This window comes from Eumetopias jubatus, unplaced genomic scaffold, assembly GCF_037043125.1.
Source record: "Eumetopias jubatus isolate StellerSeaLion01/CBP00866 unplaced genomic scaffold, mEumJub1_p1.0 scaffold_9, whole genome shotgun sequence".
NCBI classification, from domain to species: Eukaryota; Metazoa; Chordata; class Mammalia; order Carnivora; family Otariidae; genus Eumetopias; species Eumetopias jubatus.
Window position 1 is genome coordinate 1,293,531 of NW_028274815.1, and position 15,113 is coordinate 1,308,643.

Consider the following 15,113-nt stretch of genomic DNA (forward strand, 5'->3'; position numbering starts at 1 on the left):
GCCCCGGCAGCTCTCCCTCCTGCCCCTTCCCCCTCTGCTGATTTTAACGTGTCCTTTCCGGGTAACAAACCGTAACTGCGATGTGACCGTTTTCTACGTGTTGAGACCTAGTGAATGCCTGAACCTAGGAGTGGCCTTGCAGACCCACCCCCGCAGTGGAAGGGTCTGGGACAAGCCGGCAGGAGCCCTGCCCCTCGCTCTGTCTGGCCCAGAGCAAGTGCACACACAGAGACTCCAGTGCGGCCGGGCTCACAGAAGGTCCCTCCCAGCCTGTCATTTGGCCTCAGCATGCGGGCCCCAGCTGTCACAGCCACCACGCAGCCTGGGAGTGCATGCACGGCCCTTCCTCTGGGAAGGGGATTGATTCCAGGATTCTCGGAGAGGAGCTGGGTGTGGACTTGGGCTGGCACATTCCTTCATCTGTGGCCCTTTCTCCCTGGAAGCGCACCTAGGCAGGGCAGGAGTCTTGTGGACCCAGGCCGGAGCAAGGCTGATGGGGGGTGTAACTGTTTGGAAAAGGGTCCACGGGCACAGAGCACGTGGGCACTAGAGAGCCTGACTTCACATGGCTCACAGGGGCAAGCCAACCAGTACTCACTGCTGCCCCAGCTTGGGTCTGGGCATGTCAGGGCTCAGCCAGAGTCTAGCCCGTTCTTGTTATAAAGCTCAATCTTGATTCTCGCTGCTTCTAGATCCTTTTAATTATCAGGCATTCCTTCAAAATCACCAGCCGATTTTGAGCTTCATAAGCTGCAGGAGTGATAAATTTCGGCCCTTGACCCCACTCCACAGGATGACCCTGTACATATTAGGGATGGGCATTCTACTTCATCATGTTGTATCATGTGCCCCAAAAGATAGGCTGAAGTCCCATCTCTGGGAGCTGTGCGTGTGACCTCCCAGGGAAGCAGGATCTTTGCCGATGGTCCAGGTGAGATGAGATGGCTGGGGTGGCCCCGACAGGTGATGACTGTCACCCTGATGAGAAGAGGCGACACATGGCGTGAAGATGGACTTGGAGGGCAGAGAGGCGGAGACGCCCAGGAGCTGCCAGAAGCTGGAAGAGGCAGGAAGGATTTTCCCCGGGGGGCGTAGTTCCGGACCTCAGACTTCCAACCTCCCGAATTGGGAGAGAACACATTCCTACGATTTTAACCTCTCCAGTCTGCGGCACTTTGTTCCGACAGCCTCGGAAAGTTAATATCCCAGCAATCGTAAGTCTGTGCTCTGTAGGAACCCTTATTTAGGGGCGCACGGTTACGCAAGGCTTCCCAGGTCTTGTGTTGGCCTTCGGCTCGGAGACCAGGGTTGGATCACGTGCTTGTGCTCCAAACGAGGCGGCTCTGGCCCGGGGGGAACGCACAGTACCCCTCCCTGCCCAGTCACCCGAGGAAGGTTCCAGAAGGAACGACAAGTGTGGGAAGCACCATGAGCTGTGCATGGGGAGCACCTGAGGGAAGGCAGCCATGGAGAGGGCCCCAGAGGGCCTGAAAGCGGAAGCGAGGCCAGTGTGTGCGGGGAGGTCTGAGCTAGGTCTGAGTGTGACCGGCCTGTCTGAGAGCATCTCGCTGGGCTCTCAGGGCAGCCAGAGGGTCCTTGCTCCCGGCCACAGTCGGCGGCAGAGGAGCAGGACTAGGGAGTCTCCGTAAGTAGTGGTCTCCTAGGTTCACCTTCGGAGTGGCCAATCACCCTGACGACTTCAGGGTTCCAGGACGTAGCCTGTCCCCAGTATAGGGGAGAAGAAAATGACCCTCCCTCTGCCCTTCCATGTTCTAGGCTGGGCCTCCTGTACCAGGAGAAAAATGAGGGACAGAAGTCACATGTATACCTTACCTGCACACAGGGGACACCCTGGGAAGTCTCCACGGAGAAGAAGCTCCCGCGATTTACAATCATCCTTCCCTTCCAGCTCAGAGAGGGAGGCCCCCTGACAAATCAGCATCAAGTCCCCCACAAAAGGGAACTGTAGCCTCTGTCTTTACAGCTTCTCCTCTGCCTGCCTCTCTCAAAATATCCAGAGCAAAAGAATCTCTTGTGCTAAAGAGGCCTCTTTGGGAGGGCACATTCTGGTCTCCTGCACCACCCAGAATGAAGGCACGGAATAAAGCGCACCCCAGGACGAGTTCATGAAAGAGCTGGGGTCCTGGCCGCCGGTCTCTTAAACTGGGATTTTCTGTTGTGCCAAACCAAGTTGTAAATGAACCCAGGCCTGTGGTCTCAGTGCTCCGTGTTTGTCCTCAAAGGCTATGCTGCTTGTCACCATGGCCACGGCAAGCGAGGAATTCAGCACACTCTCCCATTGGTCCCGTGAAAAGGAAAACCACAGGCCCCCAAAGGGTGTTACTTAAGCCCAGTCACCAAACTGGGCCTTCATACCTGACTTGACTTCCGTTCTAACCTCCCCGGAAAGTGTGAGTCTTAACTGGTCGGTCATCCACTTTCTGATCAGCACCAAGGAAGCCTTTGTCCCCCTGGGCCTTCTCCAGCCCCCAGCGGAAGATGAAGCCCCCTGCCCTTCCCCCAAAGGGAAGGTGACCTTGCCTGAAACAATCCTTTCTTTTCTTTTGCTGATAACTTCCTTGCCTGCCCTCCTTCCCGTAAAAAGCTTCCATTTTGTACAAGTCCTCTGAGGTCCCCTCTATTTGCTAGACAGGATGCTGCCCGACTCATGAATCCCTTCGTAAAGCAAATTATCTTCAAATTTACTAGGTTGAATTATGTTTTTCGACAATCCGTACCACTCTGAACTCTTCTAGGCACACCCTGACTTACAGATGCCAAGCCTGCAAGCTCATTCTATGAGCAGCCAGGTCTTGGGAAAAGCTTACCAGGGCCCAGGAACCTAGTTTTGAACCAGGAAGATGAGGCGCAGGAAGGACAAGGTGTGGAGGGACACCTGTCTGGCAGAGGACCAGAGACTGGAGGTGACGCAGCCTCAGGTGGGGCTAAGAAAGGCGACCATTTCCTTTGTCAGAGAGAGACAGATCAAGATTCAGATCACTTGAGGAGGGCGTTGTAGATCTAGAAAGTGAGCAGGGTGTCCCTTTATTCTGCAGGAATATAAAAATGAGACCACACTTTGCATCTGAGAAGCCCAAAGCATTTCAGAGTATTTGGGAATTAACAGTGAGTTGGATTATTCTTGGGAAATGTTTTTGTCAGCATAGGGAATGATACCACGTGACTCACAAGCAATGAAGGGCTCCAGGGCTGCAGGTGGGAGTGGGGAGGGGAGCTGGGTCCCGCACAGGTGCTGGAGCGAGGTGGAACCACGGGCTGCAGGCTGAGCTGCTCAGGGGAAGAAGGAAGGCCAACCGTGAAAGCTGGTTCCAGAAGGTGTAGCTCTAAGGTAACATCTGTGAAAATCAGACCCTTGTTTTCTAGATCCTTCTGTTGCTGATCTAGCACCTTCTTCAGTGCCTTTAGTGCTCCCTCAATTGGGAACATACTTCTATTTAATGGAAGAAAATTTTCAACTAGCCTGTTACTCATCCCAAATCTCTTCTCATGCCCCAACTCAAACCAAAAATCAGTTACGAAATTGTGTATCGGAGCGCTTCTGCACACAGGGAGCTGGTGTGTTGTCCACAGACAAATAAAAAGGGCGCGTTCCTTACGATGGCACAGAGCCTGTGCACATTTTAAGACTAGTCTTCCTGGAACTCTGAGTACTTTCCTTACGGATGTTCTGTCTGCGGAATCCCTGTCGACTCTCAAAAGCTCCAGCCAAGGGCCCCTGTGCAGAGAAGAAAGCCCGCTGTGTTTACTTTGGCGTGTGTCTGTGGTCGTCGGTGCGGGCCACGGCAGCCACAGACTGGGGCTTGAAGAACACGGATGCATTTTCTCACAGGTCCGTGGTCAGCACTCTGGAGGATGCAGTCTGCAGAGACCTGAGTCCTGGTCTGCAGATGGCCACCTGTCCCCTCCTCCGGAGGGAACCCATACACGGCATTAACCCCGTCGCGGGGGCTCCATGCCCGTGACCTATGACCCCCCAAAGGCCCCATCTCCTGACACTACCACACCGGGGGTAAGGTTTTCAACATAAGAATTTCGGGGGACACAGCATTTATTCCATAGTAATTTCTAACGGACAGTGTAACCCACTGATATCAACACGTGGGGAAGGTGGCAGGTGTCCCAGCCCTCGGTGTCTCTCTCGCCGTGGGATGCGGTGGTGGCATCGTACAGATCCTTTTGCCCAAGTGTCGTATTCTCAGGGACATGTTTCCAAACCACCCTAACACAACTTAATGGATTTGGAGAATGTTACATGGAAAAATAAGATGGGAAAGCTGGAAGACCCTGTATTTTCAACGGCCAGCGGACGGAAACAGATAAAGCCCCATGAGACACGGAGGGTGTCTGCGGCATTCCACACGACTGTCACTAGGAGCTTTGCTCCAAGATGTCCTTCCCAGGGTGTGGCATTCTAGCCAAGGATTGAACTCCCACTGACCTGTCCCAACCCGGGCTCCACGACCCCCGCCCCTCCCCCGAGATGGGTGCTCCTCCCATGCAGGACAGAAAATACACACCTGCTCTCCTTTGACCTTTGTTGACCCTTCTGTAATCTTCCCTCCTATTCCCGTGTTTTCAATGATCCCTAAAACGGTGGACATATATTTACCAGAAATGGATGTTTCCAGAAAAGTAAACTTGCATGCATCAGAATTGAATGAAGGGTTGAAGAGAGGTCTGCTCTATCAAAATTTGGAAGTGATAAATATGTCTTTAAATATGACCCAGGGGCACCTCAGTGGGTTAGGCGTCCGACTCCTGATCTCAGCACGGGTCTCGGTTTCCGGGTTTTTGTCAGCTGCTTGCGCTAACGAGCACTGGGGGTGGGGTGCTACTGCCACGGGTCACAGAGCCATCGTCCCTTATTTCTGGTCTGGGGGCCGAGGGCAAGAGCAGGTGTGAGGTCGGTCTGCTGGGGCGGGGAGTGCTGGAGGGCGGATCGCCTTCCCCGGGAATCGCAGCTGACCTGGGCAGGACGTTCCGCCGCATCAGGTCACAGAAGAGGACTGCACCCAGGCCCTGAGAACCGTCGCTGCACCCACAGAATCACAGATGGCCGTGATGACCTAATACCGTTCCTCTCTCGGGCTCGAAGGCCAGTTCCTGTTGCACGAGCCATCTGCCGGCTCTCCCTTCCCTTTTCTGTTAATCTCTGTCCTTATCATGCTACACACCCAACACCCCCCCACACCCCCAAAACACCCCCCACACCCACCCACACACAGACCCACACACACCCACACACACACACCCACACACCCACACACCTGTTTGGGCTTCAGAACGTGCTGCCACTAAACATAGCCCTTGGGCATCCTGAGTATTTAACGGTGGAGAAATCTGGGGACGGGGTTTCAGGAGGGCCTCTGACCTCCCCCTGCAACAGGTCGCAGCCCCTCAGGGAGAGGAGCCCATGCGTTGCTGCGGAGAGGCACACCCTCGTCTCCCCGCGGAGAGCCCCCGGGGCAGTCCTGGCCAGCAGCCCTGGCTGGACGTGCCCCCCAGGGCACATTTCCCGAGGCCCTGCTGGTCAGCAAATGCGGGGCAAGGACACTCAGCCCTCACCACTTCCCTGGTCTTCATTTCCTTAGTGAGGCTCCCGGGTCTTGTGAGACTTACACTACATAAGCGTGGATGCTCTCCCCTTTTGAATCTGCCGAGGTGGCTGACCTGGCTGAGAACCCAGGAGGGCCGAGAGAGGCCCATGTCCCCTCCCCGGCAACGCCCCTCCCTGTTGATTGTCTTAGGTTGTCTTGCTCGAAATATGACGTTGAGGCAACGTAGAGGATATGATAGGACAGGAAGTGTAGAGCAGGGGACTCTGAAGGACACACGGGGTCAGACAGCAGAGACGAATGTCCTGGGACAGGGTCCCAGGGTGCTCCCCGACCCCAGCCGGGGCCCGTCAGGTCCTCTTGGGGCCGCCTCAGAAGCCACATCCCAGGCCACGGCTCTGGATGCGGGACAGGTGTGCGGGGAGCAGGGACATGTCTGTTCTGTCATTTTGCGGAGTCTATTCTACCTGCATTTATTATGGGCTTCATGTTTACGTTTATGCTGTTTTTCTACTTTGTTTGGAGTCTGTATAGTGACCAATAACTTTTTGGGGGTGTTATGGTGATTGAAATATAAAGACGAAATATGGAAGTTTGATTTTTTTTCCTTAACATTTTTTTTTAAATATTGCTGCTGAGACCGTGGCCCTCCCGTGCGTGCATCACTCTGCTGTGTGGACACTGACTGGAGGTGAGGAGGGTTAGGGAGGGACCCGGACTGCTCTGGAGTCTTCCTTGAGCAGGAACAGTCCGGATGCTGCGTGGCCGGAGCTGAGGGAAGCCCAGTATCTGCTGGGCTGTGGGCTGGGGGCTCCTGAGGCTCTGGCAGGGCCGGAGGGGAAGGAGTGGGTGGACAATGGGCAGCCTCACCTTCCTGAGAATGGGGCGTCCAGGAGGTGACACAGCAGGTGTCTGGGCTCCGGATGGGGCTTCCTGGGGGGGTCCCCAGGGGCCTGGCCTGCAGCACCTGCCCCTCCAACCCGCCCTCCTGCCCTGCCCCTCTGCTGTGTGTTCTCCGTCCTCTCTGCTTTTAATACCCACGGGGCTGAGTGCACGATGCAGACACCTGGGAGATCTCCAGAACCTTCTAGAAACCTCACTAGACTCAGGCGTTTTATTTATTTATTTAAAAATGTTTTGGTGTTCCTACGGTGACCATGTTCAGTAGGATAGTCGTAGACAAAGGAACCAGAGAACAAACGGTCCTCCCAGGACCCCTGTCTTTACACTGTGCAGCCTCTCTCCTATCCTGACCCAGAGCCCAGAGCACTGGCTTTCACTCCGGCTTCCCGGGTCCTCCCCTCCCCTCACTGGCTGAGGCTGGCTTCCGGCCCCAGCCCACAGGTGCTGCCTGCCAGGGCTGCCGTGGCAGACCCTCGTGGCCGACCCCCGGTGCGGGGGCTGGGCAAGGTGAGGCAAGACGATCCGACCTCGCTGCTTCTGAGTTGTTTATACTTCTGCCTCCGTACTATTCACTTACAGCATCACAAACGTCTTATTCACGAGCCTCTTAACTAATGTTTACCCGATCTGGGGTACCCTCAAAAGTGCATTTGTCATCAATTGTTAAAGTGTTCCTCTAAAATAGAACTTTGGGGTTATTTTCATTTATTTCCGTGCATTTACAATTGTTTTTAGTATATGGTATTGTAAGAAAGACTTCTGGAATTACTGGGTCAAAATTTGAATTTTATAAGGTCTTTGACATGATGGCTAAACTGCTTTCCAGAATGTTTGTAACAACTCCAGCCATGTTGCCCCTCAGACGAAAACGGCTTTTCAGTAATCAGGTTGACAGGCTTAAGTCACTGACAGCCTCTCGTGGACCCACCACCTTCTGCGTTAACTCCATTGGGTCCTAAAAGCGGGGCCTTCGACAGAGCCCGCACCTGCCGCCCGCCACCTGCAGGGGCGCCCCTCCCTCTCCTCAGTCACTGTGATGAGGCTGGCCAAGCTGTTACCTCTATGATCTCCAACAGCCCCAGCCGGCTGGGTGCTCAGGTGGCCCTCAGTCTCGGGGAGGTAGAGGGCCCCTGCGGGGATACACTTTGGATTTAACAAAGATTACCGGGCCTCTTCCTCAAATGTTGTATTTTGGGGGATTGTGTCTATTATAAGAGGGTGTTTCTGGAATTTTAAAGGGTGACTTTTACTCAAATAGACGAAGGGAAAGTGGGTAATTCAATGATACACCATATTTGAAGGGTAATTTAAGTTTTATGGGTGGTCCTCGCCGATAGTTTGGAAGAAACAATGGATGATGAAGCACCCAGGGGCAATCATTGGTGAGTGACCACGTGGGCCCTTGGAAGTGAGCTGCAGGAAGGGACACGGCATCGCTCAGGGCACCTGAGCCCCCAGGATGTGGCCATCAGACTAAGCCAACCCAGGCAGGGTCTGCAAACCAACCGCCCTGGACACTTCATGCACGTTCCTGCCCCTGGGAGACCAAGGAAGGAAGGCCCAGGGGCTGCTCAGGAGTGAGGGACCAGGGGCGTGAGCGCCGAGAGCAGCCTGCGGTCCTCCAGGATCATCAGATAAGGGCAAACCTGTAAAGGACATGATGGGCTCAGCTGGAGCATCTGGATACACCTGCAAGTTAGGAGGACGTCTTATCACGTGTGGGAGTTGTACCGTGGTCGTGTCAGAGAACGTCCCCGTTCTGGGGAGACACCTGCCGTTAGATGTGACGTGTCCTCACACAAGCCAATGTGGCAGAGTGACTTTCCACACAAGCAAGGGGTAGGGAGCCTCCCAAAACCCCTGCGGTGGGTGTGAGAAATCACCGATGCCGCGCCTTCGAGGAGGGGCGCGCACCCGGACCGACACGGCGGCTAAAGCCACTGGCTTCGGGGCGAGACGCGCCTCGTGGCCCACACAGCGCTTCCAGACTCAAGTGAAGACGCAGACCCCGGGTAGAGATCCATCGTGCTACAAATGTGGCAACACCTTTTTTATTTAGAGTAAGATGTGTTAACATCCAGCATGACAAAATTTGTACAAATTTCACAATTTAAAAATGAAGTGTCACTGCAACCTGTGATTCCACACATTTATAGCAAAATTAAAGTGTCCACAAACCCATGCCGTGTAGTACAAAAATAAATGAAACTTCAGTTCCACAGAGAGCACAATAAATATTTATACAAAATTCTGTCTTAATAAATGATTACTTAAATTAACTTAGAAATGATAATGAACAATAAGTTATAATAAATAGACTCTGATGACTCACAATAATTCCATATGAAGGGTCAGCATTCTAATATGTGACACTTTGTGATCCCTATATAATAGTCACAGATAACTTTTGATTTGATATTATGTACCAACGTTAGATGAGCAGCAGATTTGTGCTTAAAACCCCTTTCCATTGTACATAGGTGATAACAAGAAGAATCCAAAACTGATACTACCTATCACTCTACTAAAAGCATTACTATATTGGCAAAAAAGCTGCAGACACGACGCGGCGGGGAAATGCATATGCCCATGTGAACAGCGGGCCCCTGCAGGGAGGGGGCCCCCCACGGGGTCCACGGCATCAGGTGACGAGAAGCACCTTGCTTCAGCTCTCGAAAGGCAATTCTGAGCATGGCAGCTACAATTAGTCGCACAACAGAAAGAGGGCGCGCTCCAGGGACGGCGCGGCGGAGCCCCGGGGAATTCCATCATCTGTCCCAGCTCGCTATTCAAGTCCTCGTGGAAAACTGTGAGCGTTTGTACAGTGAGCAGAGTATAAAGTGCCGCTGGGATGTACATATATTTATACATATATATACACCGAGGTTGAGTATTGTATCAGAATATTTGCTGTGAGATCCCTGTAATCTCCCGTAGCAACATCGTCGGGTCAGCCGTGAGGGCTCCCCTCATCCTTCCGGGGTCAGCCTCGCGAGGCCGCTGACCCCAGGAATTGCACACCTCCGTATGGATAATATAGGACAAGGTAAGTGCAAATAGTCGACTGGCACGTTGTGGGGACAATGACCCTGTAAGTCCTGTTCTGCTAAAAATATTTTTTTTTATTTTTACAAAACCCATCTTTTTTTTTCATAACAAAATTTTAAAGTACTTCTGTACTTCCTGCATAACATCAAGACATGGAAGGAAGAGATGCTGTCACATGTAACTCAAGTCAACACCAGAAAACACAACACGCCGTCCTAGGGACTACTCAGAAGGGACGGGGGAACGCGGCAATCAAAAGTGGTCTTATGCATACATATAGTGCAGTCATTGGAAGGAAACAATCAAATCTCCAAGTATAAGCAAGTCTAAGATGATCTAGTGTAAAGCAAAAAAGTGCTCAAGTATAGAGAATTACTCTTAAAATCTGATTGCATTCATTCTTAGAATAGGTTGTGACAAATCAAACAGCAAGGGTATGCAAATGCCCCGCGGTCACCTGGTCTCCAAGGGGAGTTGCAACAGGAAGGTCATTTGCGGAGCACTCTGCGGGGGACGGGGGAGACGGGCCGGGGGCGGCCAGCCCCCTCCCCCCGCCCCCACCTCCCAGCCCTCCTGCCCAGCAGAAAGCGCGTGCAGTAGCTCACGGACTAGCACACCATTTGCCTTATCCCCCGAACGTGGAGGAATAATCACAGCGACAATGATAGTAATCATTTTTGAAAGTGGAGAGAGGGGAAATAAATACTCTTAAATTAGCTCTGAACTTAAAGAGAGCACACAGGTTCTGTGAGACACACGCCATTCCAATGACAGAGGGTTCCGAGGGGCACAGCGCTCTCGGGGAGATAGGGGAAGGCTGCTCCAAAGTCTACAGACACTGCAAAAGGAAATCTTCACGCGGTCCACCTCTAACAAGCCCCTGTCTGAACTGAAGTTCCCAGAGTCACACCATGTAATGCTCAGGAGTTAACTTAAAAGTGCTGTTTAAGCTGCTTTGAATCTTCTGCCAAATTTCCATGGCTTGATGTTGTCTTACAATAAATTACTTATCTCATCTCTTACAGTTAATCCATATGCCATTTCCTTGGAATGCAAAAAACCTCATTTACTGCCCCCACCATACACCATCCTCCTAAAACAAACAAACAAAAAAATCACATAATATTTCCAAGCATTGTTCAAAAATAAAGCATTTTTTTGCAACCGATTCTTGCTATGAAACAATATGCACACAAAATGTATTTCTTAATTCCATAAAATCCTCCAACATGAGGCAAAATGATAATGTCTAAAAAGTGGCTGAGAGGCCACCACATGATCATTCAAAGCTGTGGGTTTTTTTTTTTTTTTGTCCATTTCAGTCCAAAATACTAAAACATTTAATCACTAAAGCATTAAAAAGAATTTACACTCTATTTATTTTGATCAGCTTACCTCTTCAGAAATATATATACCCCCAAGTGTGCAGACGTTAGCAGCTATAAACATTACATGGCATTGTCACACTATGTCAGCTCATATGAAAACGTACAAAATGTGAATGTATTCAAAAACTATTCTGCAGGTAACTATCTTTAAAGCAAGACAGAAAATCATCATGAAGTCTTGTGAGCGTAACACTGTTTCCAACAGAAATAGGTATGTGACACTTTCTGGCGAGTCACAGCAGCAAGGAGTAAAAGGCCCCCTTCCAACAAGGTCCCGCCACCTCAGCAGCCGCTCAGACCTGGATTCCTCTCACAGCGTGCTTTATATTTTCCAGGAGGGCTTTATTTTCTGGGCTCTGATAACGGTCTTGATTTGTATACATGTCCGTCAAAGTAGTCACGTATGCATCAAAATTTTGTTCATTGATTGGATCCTACAAGATATCAAATAGTAGTTCATACACAACTTTTACTTTCTTAATAGGATACTCACATCAGCAAAAAATAGCAGCATAGTGTGGCGTCACTGTCTTTACGCTAGTTACACGGCCCACTCAGCATACTTCGTCTGACGGGGCGCAGGGGGTCTGCCCCACCAGTGCTTCTAGCACTTCGCGTTACGGTTTTGGGGCGGTGACCGTGCAGAGAGCCAGGAACACAGCCAGAGAGACAGACCTCTACCCCACGCCGTGCACTGCGGGGGACCGCCCGGCGCCTCGTGTCACGCCCCTAGTCACTTACCATGTGTGGCAGCTGGATATTAGCTAGACTGTGAATTAAGGACTGGCTCAGGTTGGCCAGTTCATGGAGAAGAGACTCGTTCTGCTGCTCGATCACTTTGTTCTCCTCTTCGATGGTCTTCAGGCTGCTCTCCATCGTGGTGATCTGGAACGCACAAATTGGGGTGACATGTAACACAAGGCAAGCCGCCGTCTACCTGTGCCAGGAAAACAGCCCTTCTGCTTTAACAAAAAGGCTTCTGTGGCCACAGCTGGGCATTTTAAGGGTTCGGTTTTTACGCTTCAACCCATTACACTTGCAAGTTTGGCAATGGGACACTGGGGCTCAGCTTTCTGGGGAGGGGTTCATGGGCTGTGTCTGCTGTTACCCAATGTTTGCAAAGTTCTGCTGTCCTCACCCATGGCCTACCACAGGATGACATCTCCATCAACCACTCTGACCCTCCCTGCCGCCGAGGCCAACTCCTTCCAGCCCACATCTACTTCTGCCACAGAGAAGTCCTGAACTGTAATTTACTGGGGAGGCCAGTCACCGTCTTGTTCACAGGTGCCAGGCGCCCTGCGTTCATGTCCACGGCCGCCAGTCCCTGCTCTCCGGCGGCGGCTCCTCGGGTGGAACAGGCAGACACCCTCCTTATCTGCAGGTGGAGGGACAAGGGCCGCATTCCTGCCTTGCAGGCAGGCCTATGCGGCTTCCTGGTATTTGCCAGAGGGAATCTAACTGTCTTCAGTCTCCCTGCCCCCCACCCTCCACAGGTGATCCGTGACTGACACAGCCAGGTGCACACACAGGCGGACGGAGGGGAGCTGCCCCGACCTGTCTGGGCTGCAGGGTGCACAGCCAGGACAAGGCAGGCCCGGCGCAGGGACCGAGGGCACCGTCAGGGCCCAGGAAACGGGGACGTGAGCCCAGTCCCTCACATGGAACCTGCCTTTCCCCTGAGTTACCATAAATGCCCCCCAAAGTCTGCCCCCCCCCCGTTTCTCATGGACAGATCCCCCGCTCCTGTTAGCCAGCCTGGTGCTTTCTCAGGGAGCCAAGAGACGGGGGTCGAAGGGGTGTTGCTGGCCTCACCTGCGCTAGGTGAGTCAGGCCGACTCTGGGTTGTTTTCTGGAAAACAGAAAGGACAGTACATGCCCCGGGAGCATCTCCTGGAGAGACATGCACAGTGTTTGCGCTAAGAAGATCTTTGTTATTGCTGCACTTCTGATCTAGTCAGGGGTCCCCACTAAAGTGATGTACCCCAGAAACGTCCTGGATTGCTCCCCTGCTGTCTCCCTGCCCCAGCTATGCCCTCCTGCCCCCAGACTCTGCTTCCTGCCCCCAGGCCCTGTCTCCCTGCCCCCAGGACCTGCCTCCCTGCCCCAGGCCCTGCCTCCCCGCCCCCAGGCCCTGTCTCCCCACCCCCAGACTCTGCTTCCCTGCCCCCAGGCCCTGTCTCCCTGCCCCAGGCCCTGTTTCCCTGCCCCCCAGGCCCTGCCTCCCTGCCCCAGACTCTGCTTCCTGCCCCAGGCCCTGCCTCCCTGCCCCAGGCCCTGCCTCCCTGCCCCAGCTGTGGGAGGGTGGGGTCACCCCTGCTCCTGCTCTGGGAGGGGCAGGGTCGAGGAGGAGGCCAATGCTGTCCTCTCAAAGCCTTCCTGGAGCAACCGTGGGTGCAGCTGTGGCAGCGATGCCCAGTGTCAGAAAAGCCAGACCTAGCTCTGGTAGAAAGTGTCTGTGATGGAAGGCGCCTGCACTGTTGGTTCTGTCCCCATCCTGGAGTGAGGGCACCAGAGGCTGGTGAAAGCCCAGCTTCAGGACCACCAACCTTCCGGCACTTTCTGAGACAAGTGGGGACGCTACATGTGCCTTGGCCAAAGGTTAGAGGGCCAAAGCACTCACGGGGCTGACGGGTACATGGGCTACTTGGCCGCAGCGTCATTTGTTCCTGAGCGCCGCGTGGCTGGCTGAGGCTGCCCGGAATCGGCGGGAATGCTCTGTCGCTGGCTGACACCAGGTCCGGACGGCTCAGCCACGCTGCCTGTCCTTCATGAGCTGCTGCCCCCTCCCGCCCCGGCAACCACAGGGCTCAGGGTCCTCCCACCACTTGCAGACACTGGCCTTCCAGAGAAGAGGAGCCACCCGAGGGACATCGGCCAGGACAGTGAGAATACACAGCAACCCTTAAAACTCATTTTTGACATCAGAGGTAAGCAGATGCCTGGCGGAGCACATCACGTTGGATGTCAGAGAGCCCCAAATGGTCCCTGGCGACCTGCACGGGGACAAAACGGCCAGTGGGGGTGACTGGAGCATGCGTGCTCCAGGGCCCCCAGGAAGCTGGGTCTGGGGGCGCAGCATCTGGCCCTTGCAGCCGTGCCTGCCCCACGCCGGTCCTGTCCACAGGGCGGGAAAGCTCCGCTGGTCAGACCCGGGGGAAAGCAGCTTTCCCCGGGGGGTCACAAGTGTGTTTTGTCATCACCCTGCACAGAAGAGGGATTCTGAGTCCTCGGGATTGTTGGAGTGCGAGCAGGGCTGATGAGGCTGCTCAGCACCCTCGGGAGCAGAACCAGAGTCGGGGCAGGTGTTTTCACTGGATCTGGTGAAACCAGTCATGGCTGAGGTGGGGGCGCGGTGTTTGTGTGGTCCTGGAGTCCTCTTGGGGCCAGCACCTCCGGTGGACCTCCAGCCGCGGGCTGATCACAGCCGGGCATTTGGATAAATGCTACGGAAATCTGCCACCTGTTCCAGGCGAGCCTTTGGCCAGGTGAACGTGCTGAGCTGGGGGCCGGAGCACAGCCCGGACGAGGCTGCTATGGGCGAGGAGGTGGGTGTGAAAGCGAACCCACGGAACGGTTGGGCCCGGGTAGAGAACGCCCACCCTTTGTGCTTCCTTCCCACTCACAGGCACCCATGGGGGCCCTTTTGGGTGTTCTGGTGGGGACACAGCCTGAGATGCCCCTCCCTGGAGATGGGGTGCCACCGCGGACAGAACCAGCCCGCGGCAGAGCTGCAACCACTACCTGGTGTCCTAAGGCCAGACCCGGAACCCTACCAGCCACACTGTCGGCTGCCAGGAAGGGTCTGCAGGGATGGGGGGCATGCAGCCCCGCTTTCTTCCAAGATAGAAGTGCCTGGCCGTACCTGTGACCTGTGATGGCAGTGTGTGCGAGCCCAATCCCAGAGCCCATGTGGCACCGGGACCCCAGGCTGCTCTGGGAGAGGCGGCAGGGCGCGGGGGCACAGCCTGGGGCTCAGGGGCAGGAGGCTCTGAGCTGCAGCAGCTTGGCCATCCGGCCGGGCTCAGCCAAAGGGGTCACAGTGTGTATAAGAGGACAGTGATGACACTTACCTGGTTGGCCACCGTGAGCACAGTGGGGCTACGCACCACGGCCTCACAGTCAGGCATCCAGTAGGTGCTCAATAAAGGCTGTTTCCTCCCTCCCTCCCTCCCTCCTGTCACTGGGCATCTGGGCC

The 15,113-nt window shown here is 54.1% G+C and overlaps 1 protein-coding gene across 6 annotated transcripts in view; it reads right to left on the reverse strand.

Moving 5' to 3' along the window:
- Positions 1-10,593: 10,593 nt before the first annotated feature.
- Positions 10,594-15,113, reverse strand: part of MYT1L (myelin transcription factor 1 like) — a 136,824-nt gene continuing 132,304 nt past the window's right edge. For 3 of the 6 annotated variants that reach the window (XM_028099520.1, XM_028099519.1, XM_088026155.1), the window contains 2 exons: positions 11,657-11,800; positions 11,209-11,349 (listed from right to left, as the gene is read on the reverse strand). In XM_028099520.1, the coding sequence (XP_027955321.1) occupies positions 11,209-11,349; positions 11,657-11,800 (285 nt within the window). Of the gene's footprint in view, positions 10,621-11,208; positions 11,350-11,656; positions 11,801-15,113 lie in introns of those variants that run through there. The other 3 variants (XM_028099522.2, XM_028099521.1, XM_088026154.1) reach the window with 2 other exon arrangements.